At 36.6% G+C, this 8,490-nt stretch overlaps 1 protein-coding gene across 1 annotated transcript; it reads left to right on the forward strand.

Moving 5' to 3' along the window:
• The first annotated feature begins 4,975 nt into the window (after positions 1-4,975).
• LOC148299058 (uncharacterized) lies at positions 4,976-8,184 on the forward strand. Its single transcript, XM_088276407.1, has 3 exons — positions 4,976-5,161; positions 6,050-7,135; positions 7,611-8,184. The coding sequence occupies exons 2-3, from the start codon at positions 6,050-6,052 to the stop codon at positions 7,707-7,709; spliced, it is 1,185 nt and encodes a 394-aa protein (XP_088132533.1). The 5' UTR covers positions 4,976-5,161; the 3' UTR covers positions 7,710-8,184.
• The last annotated feature ends 306 nt before the right edge of the window (positions 8,185-8,490 follow it).

Consider the following 8,490-nt stretch of genomic DNA (forward strand, 5'->3'; position numbering starts at 1 on the left):
CCACACCCGATGGTGCATAGGGCACTGCATCGTTTCGATGCAGTTTTATCTTGATCGTTAGTTGCATGAAGGCAAGGTGATCAGCCCTGCGCTTCTTGTACCGGACAGGGTGATATTAAATAATTAGGAGAGTGAAAATCACCCGTATTTATTTCCTTCCCTAGGGAATCGAACCCGGGACCTCCAGTATGGTAGCCAAACGCGCTGACCTAAACGTGCACTACGGAGTTGGACAAAATTAATCAATTGATAGTTTTAAATTATTATTCACAAATTAATATCCATTAATGGTCAATAACAGATTAGAAACGTTTTGGTTGTGTTGTCAGCTTTTTTCTCCTTTGAACTTCTTAAAAGAAAGAAAATATAGCATTTTTAGAGACAGTAGAAAGTAGAAGAGAGAAGATGATAGGGTAGATACTGTGGCATGGCGACCTTATCACTACCATAACAAACAAACAGTCATGGAAATGAGGAATACGACGATCAAGGAGAAGTAATGCGGTGTAAATCAAAGTGAAGACTTTGTAAAGCTCGCGATTTACAAAGATATGAAAACCTTGAATTTAGACAGAGCTGCCCGGATCCAGATTATTTAGTGAGCAGAATTTTGGCACCCCCACAAATAAAACATAAGAATTACAGATTATACTCTTAAAAAATACGCTATTATTATGCGTGATTTTAGGAGTAGAGTCATGGACCTAAAGTAATCGAGATGAGAATATGGTTTTCATGTGATTTTAACGATGCGAGGGTAAGTATAATATGTATATACTCGTATGTACCGGTCGTTATCTAATGTTATAAGTACTTTAGTATTACACTACTCTGTTTTTGCAAACATTCTTCGCATCTATCACATTCATGCATCTCCTCATACATACCGCCGATTATAACGACCACTTTTAGGTATTTGACATATCTGATCGTGCCAAATTTTTCTTGGTCTTTCCTGCTTCTTTTACTATATTCGCCTTATAAATATGTTATGCCGTTCTTTCCTCAATAATTCGTTCCACATATCCAAACCATCTTAATACACCTTTCTTAATTTTATCAGGAATGCTTATCTCAGTTTGCATTATTTCCTTATTTCACTATTCGAACATGTATCATACATCGTTTTGCCGCACATCGTCTGAGGGATCGCATTTCGACTATATTCAGTTTTCTTTCATCCTTCTTTTGCCAACTGCATGTTTCGATTCCATCAATTAGGGTTGGAGCCAGGACGCTTGTTGTGTACTGCCAGTTTAGATTTTGCTGATAATTTTTTATCAAATTTATCTTTAAAAAAATCAAGCTTATTTTATATTTTGAAAATTAAACAAAAAAAATAATCAAGTGAAATAATTTCATCTGAAATAATTTCAACTAGGGGAGTGTGTCAGTTTGACTAGGTACTGACACCCTTTGTCATAACATCGCTGAAAAATATTCAGTTTATATTAAATAACTTCGTTTTTTCAACGTCACAGAGAAAGCGAATTGACTGACGAAGAATACTGAGTTTTTTCCTATTATCAAATTGCCACGAACCTTTCCAAGGACTCGATTAACCTTAATATCTGTACTAGCCTTTGCATCACTTTAATTTACTTCCTAAATATTTATATTGACATCATTGACAAGTGTCGACATCTACGTCATCGAACGTACATAGAATAGTTATTATTGATTTATTTATTGACGCTATCATAATTTTTTTAAAAAAAAAAAACAGAATATAAATTATTGCAAGTATGTAATTGATTATTGAATTATTGAATTGGATTTTATAGTGACTTTAAAAATTAATCAATTTCATATATTAACTTTATATACCCTAAAATTTAAACCATTACAGCTTTTATAGTTGATGTAAATGAGTTCTTGAATGTTTTTGGCAGATACTTTGTGGCACATTTTATCGACTTTTTTTTAGGACACTTTAACCTACCGGTTTCGACGAGAGCCTTGTCATCATCAGGGTTTATTAAATTCTAAATCATTAAAATAATCAAATATTAAAATTAAAATAAATAATAGGAATTTTAGTATATGAATGTTACAATAATAAAAAAGTGGTTAAAACAAAGTTGCTTAATTTTATAAAGATGTAAATGAGGTTCGAGTCTCTTGACATATCGCTCACTCCTTTCAAGAACGTCATAAATAAAAAAACTTGATTTTTCAGGAGAACGTTATTAAAGTTTAAAAATAAAATACAATATATTAAAAATAAATATCAAGCCACTTATTGAACTTTTGACTGTGTAACAGATCTTTTTAGGTTAAACCTAAAGGTTTTTTCTCCGTTTAAAAAATAACTAGTTTATTTTTCTTTTTAATTAAATAATACCTTTTCTACAAAATGCAAAAACAATACTTTCTGCCTTGTAGCGGACAAATATTAAGTTAAAAATATGCCGCTTTTGCTGGGATATGGTACATTTTCTGGACATTCCGAAAACATGCACAACTGAAAATTGACGATTTTTGATTTATGACGTTCTTGAAAGGAGTGAGCGATATGTTACAAGCTTGTACGAGTATGTGCACGAACCCCGAGTACTCGTATACTACCCATTGCTGAAATTTTCCTTTTCCAACTTATTCATCTCTCAAACAGCTAAAAGGTATATCTCCTTTAGTTCTTTCTATTCGGTATTTTTTATTTTAAATTATGTGACGGTAAGCTGATTGTAAATATGCCATTCTAAAGAAAAAAATATCGAGGAAAAAATAGTCTAAATTGGCGAATATATTTTTTATTTCATCCTCGAGCATCGTATATAGCGCAAAATGTAATAAACTGCAGAAGCACACAAAAGTTACAATATAAAAATATTGGAAAATGTTACTCGTATAAACACACAGATTTGAATATTTTTTATATATTTTTTATATAATATAAATATTTGTGTTTTTATTATTTACACAAATATTTCAATTTCATACTATTTCTGTGAGCCTAAGCGGCTCATTATTAGAAATAGGTATCAAATTGTGGAAGAGTGGGTTCGAACCGAGTAACTCTGACTTAAGAGTCCGCGACTCTAACCACGGTATAATAGTATATCGATGTTACATTTTTAATGGCGAAATTATAAATCTCGGTAATACTCATATCATATTTCTATAGTATCTTCAATCTAGAATGTATATAATCGTGTATACATGCAGTTTTTTTCTGTGATGTACTCGTATACCATATTGTTATGCATATTTTCTAGGCTGTAATTTTTGAAATGTGATAATCCATTCTTGTAACCGATTTTTATTAAAACTAGTTTAATACTACAAATCCACCATGACTATCGGTTAAAATATCTTCTGATTTCCAACAGCGATTTTATAATCAATAAACAGCTATTTCGTATTATGATGTATTTTCAGCGGCATAATCTAGGGACATTTTACAGGTTAAAAAAATATTATGCCATGAAAAAAATATTTATATAATATTTTCCAATACATATTGAATGAATAGGCCTAAAAATTTTGTATGAAGTTCCACATTTTTTTCTTCTAGTTTTTAGTTTATTGTATAATTTTACAGTGATATTAATAACTTACATCAATCATTCAAATCCTCGACTAGTTTTTACGAAATGAATACAATTTACATGTTCAAGTGCTGAGGATTTCATTTATTCTTCCTCCGTCGGGAATTCTACGAGTCTTCACATATCTTGGATTGTTGCCAAACTATAGCCGGAGAGCTGGACCGTGGGTAGATGGATCCTAGATAGCCACCCTTATTCCATTATTATTATTATTCACGCTTTTCCACAGCAGCTCTAGAGGAAAACTGCACGATCATTCATTTTTTACAGCCTACGCTTTGCGTCACTTTGTCTTTCACGATTTCGTGCGCCGATCCGTCGGGCATTGTACAAATCCTAACAATACAGTAGACTTTTTTTTTGATAATCCATTTATATCAGAGATATCATCAGACTATTACATCGAAAAATAAAGAAGTTTTATTAATATATTCGTTGTACTAAAAAAATAAATGTATTTTTCAATACGTTAATTCATTTACACTTTTCAGTAAATTTTTAAATATCATAATTCTCACACAAGTAATTTGAAAATTAACCATAATTTTTCAATCAAAATGATTCTGAATAATATAATATGTATGTAGTAAATTAATCAATTGAAAGTACAGAAGTATTTTAAAATATGATACATTATATCCTATGATTTTGTATTATTAGTTATATATAACTATGCATATTTTTATGGAGAGTAATTTTTCTAACGTTTATCTGACAAAAACGTTATAATTAATACCACGATGTTGATTCTGCGGAATAGAGGGGAACTAGGCGAACTTCGTGGGTAGTTATAATTCCAGGTACTCGTGAATGCCGCATAAAGTTCGTGGAAAATTTTGTGCAAATAATGGAAACACACCAGTCATTTGTCAAAGGAAGTGGACCTTTCATTAGCGTTCCGCGTATCATATATGTAGGTACCGACGTGCCAACATTGAAGGTTTAATATATTTTAATAAATTTGATGATTATGGTTCTATTAGTAGTTGGAAATAAGCCTTCGGGGATCGAGTAGATATTATATATAAAACTATTATCGCCGAGAAGAATAATGCGAAAGGCGTGGGTCGGTTCGAAGCATCTTTCCACACAAGTAGAAGGGTGAATTTGTGAATGAATCGAGTCGCGGGGGAAGGGAAGCTCCCCACCCACCCCCCGTAGTCCCGTCTCCCTCGCTCTTGCGTCATCCGTCGCTCGTTAATATTTACGGAATATTTCCGCGGCCCACACAACCTGTAGATGGATTTGTGGATCAATACTTCTGCCGACGAGGACCAATCGGCGGGTAGAAGAAGACTTTTCCGACCAATGGGGGGACGGAAAAGCGGGCGAGGCGCGCGCATAGCGTTTCATTCACGAGTGGGCGGCCGAGGCTCTGCGGGAGGGTGGCCTCTATAAATAGAGCACGCAGCGCGCCAGGCGGCATTCTACTCGCAGCCGTCTAACAGTGAAGTACTACCTGCTACCTTGCGAACGAGGCCTAAGTGAATAAATTTGTGTAGTAAAAAATATATTCAAGATACTAGTTAAAATATAAACTGTCAGTGAATACAACGCGATAGTTATTAAAAGTTTTTTTTGTGAATTCAACAAGGATTACAATATTTACGGTGAGTGATTTAATATACTTATAATTTTTACCGTGGAAATTTCGTACAAGCTTTTCACTCTGGAAGTTCGCACCAGAGAGCGCTTTATTTATAGAATATCAACCCTCACCACCCAGCCACCTGTTGCAATGGCGCCAGAGAGGTCTGGGTTTTTATATTTGTGCTATTGATCGTCCAAAAATAGAATCCCGACTCGTCCAGGCTCGGCCTAGTTATATTCATCTGCGAAAATAATTCTAGGACTCTCAACTTTATTTTACGTTGTATAAAATCTTGTATTCAAACAAAAATAATCATTTGAATTTTTATAATATGAACAAACATGATAAGAAATATATCACGTTAAAATTGATACATTGGTATTTTATCTCCTTTCAAAGCTTATTTATTCTAAAAAAGTACACGGTTGTATGCAATTATGTTTTTATTTTCATTTACATATATGAAAAAGTTATTCTTTTTTATTCTCATTTATAGAAAAATTTATTTTACAAAGTGTGATGAAATATCGAAATATACACATTTCATGGTTCTTCGTCAATTTTAGAACAGATAAATTACCCATGACAGTAATTTTCGTTTTACGACATTTTTAATTATTACTTTTTATTTTTTATTTTTGATTTGGTATAATTACAAAAGTATAAATTATTTCCAGTCTATAAATCTCATTAAAGATTTCACTCCATGTACTATTCCACATTTTATACAACGCTCGTCAACACGGTGTTTCTTTTTTTCTAAATTACACAAGTAATTAATTCTAATTCTTCAAAATCACCCCCCTAAGTCAGTTTCAGTAACCTGTTGGAATTAGGTCACGATTATCGACCTATTTTTGTTGAACGTTAGAATACAACTTGACGAACGGTTGTTTTTTGTCCGCAGATGTTGACCTTTTGGTTGGGAGCTGCCTTGCTCGGGGGGCTGCTGTGCGCGCCGGGGCTCAGTCTCCCGGTGTACGGCACCGCGCGCTACGACCGGCCGGCCCCTGAGCCGATGTACTACCGGCCCGCGCGGCCCTACCCGTACGCGGACAGCTACGCCGAGGAGCCCTACTACCAGCCCGTGCCCGTTGTGCACTACCCCGCCTACTACCCCGTCGGCAGCCCCTACTCCGAGGCCGACGTGTACCACGCGGTCTACCCCTACTACTACACGCCCTACGGCTACTACGGAAACGAGGAGGCCTACAGCCCCGAGGAGGAGCAGCCGCGCGGCGGCGCCCGGACGGAGTCCCTGCCCGTCGGCCAGGAGACGTGGTTCGAGGGTGACTCCGCCTGGAGGAACGATTACGAAGACGTGAACGCGGCTTTCCTCCAGAACCTCATCATGTCCCAGATGTACGCTGAGGCCCTCGATAAGAACAACGAAAGCGCTCAGAAAACCGCTCCAGATTCGTCGAGGCAGAATAACGAGTACGACGAGCGCCGAACCTTGGAGTTTTACGGAGACAGGAATACCAGAGACTTCGAAGATGAAGACGTCAGAGAACTGAAAGCTCTAGCCGGCAAGCCGCTGTATCACGTGCCGAAAACTAACGTGTTCTCCTCCGGTAATAACGACCAAGCTCTCCGGTCTATGCCTTCGTGGAACCGCGATATTTCCGCGGCCAAGACAACGAGACAAGACAACGACCTCCATATGTCGGACGACTATCAAAATGACGAAGGATGGATCAACTGGGGCAGCAAGAGGAGTCCCAAGATATCGAAAGTGGAAACGATCAAGAGAATAATGACCCCTAAACCTATTTCCCCGACTTCCACTACGACTGCCGCTCCCGTCGGGAAAGGGGGTCCTGGAGGTCAGAAGGAAGAAGTTCTTCTGAGACCGGCCGCTCCAGTTCGTCACCCCTTCTCCGAGCCTGTCCTGCAGCTGTTGGCTGCCAACTCGCCCTCCCACGCCAAGCGGACCTCCTCGGGATATGACACTATCAAGCGACTTCTCAGCATGGAGGAATCTTTCAAACCCGTAAGTTCTCATTAATAATTCATTAGTCTCCCGTTTATACAACATGTACCGATGCATAAGTAATAAACCAGTTTATAGAGTACGGGCGCATTTTCGTTAAAACGATCAATTGAGCTTATCAGCCCGCCTCTGTACCAAAATGCATGAATGTGCGGAGCCCATTCAAGAGAGCCGGCGCCGGGTGTAGCGGTAGTTTTCGGTTTCCACTCCGCGCCTTCGATCGTCCCATCCCCGGGCGCGGGCGTGACTAAAAATAGCCTTCCAGCCTTTGGGAGATTTCCATTGAGCCACACCACCCGCCACCATTTCCCACACGCCAGACCACCCTTACGAACACCTGCTGAGCTCAAACATACATTTACTAATTAAATACCGCAATCATTTCCATAAATAGATCGTGATGAAATTTTGATCTTATTTTACAAGTTAGTCGAAGAATGTCCAATATTAATTAACCTTTATTTTCTCATTTCAGAACTCCGAGAACAAAGGAAGAATGCAGAAACGTTTCATTTCTACGGAGGAAGATTTAGTTGGCGAACTGAAGGGTTTGAAGAAAAGGAGCATGACGTAAACAAATCCTTCGACGTCTTCCAGCTATCCGCCGAATCCAGATGAATTGAATCAAGCGATACACGGTTTCGACCTTACGTATAAAAATATCTGAACATTTTGTACATTTCTTAATTTTTGAGACTGATTGTGTATATTATTGTAAAAAGTACTTAACGTTATTTTATTTTATGTTAATATTTCATTTTTTCATATTTTATAGAAAGTTTTCTACGCGCATTGTAATTTTTTAATCGAAATATCGTAATTTCCGTATAACTCAGTAGTATTACACGGCTCAGGAAAAGTTTTGTACTTGAAAAGGTTTTAAGTCAGAGATTGGCTCAATAGCGATTTACCATATATTATGTAATTACTACTGTACAACGTAATATAATTAATCCTATATTTGGCATTATAGTATACATACTAAATGCGGACCCCTTCTCAGGCAGCTATAGACGCTCAATGGAGTATGTAAATAAAATGATAGAAAATAAGTTAGAAACATTATACTTAGTCAAATATTTACCTAATATAGACGATGGAAACCAACCGCGTTCTTTGAGAATCGTTACGACAGTTTCCGAAATATTTTAGTATTATTTGATTATTGAGAAAACCATTCATTTATTTTTAAATTAGTCAGAATGATTGTTTGAGATTAATGTGTCAATTCATACTGACTTACCTAAGATTATGTCATAGAATTTACAGAATTAATAATATATATATAAGGAAAAAAGATCGATGTCTGCTTACTGTGAAAAATCTCTCCATCGCAGTTGTAGGATTACGCGTAC

This window comes from Brachycentrus maculatus, unplaced genomic scaffold (assembly GCF_059751285.1).
Source record: "Brachycentrus maculatus isolate JH-2025_06_01 unplaced genomic scaffold, ASM5975128v1 h1tg001375l, whole genome shotgun sequence".
Taxonomy (NCBI): domain Eukaryota; kingdom Metazoa; phylum Arthropoda; class Insecta; order Trichoptera; family Brachycentridae; genus Brachycentrus; species Brachycentrus maculatus.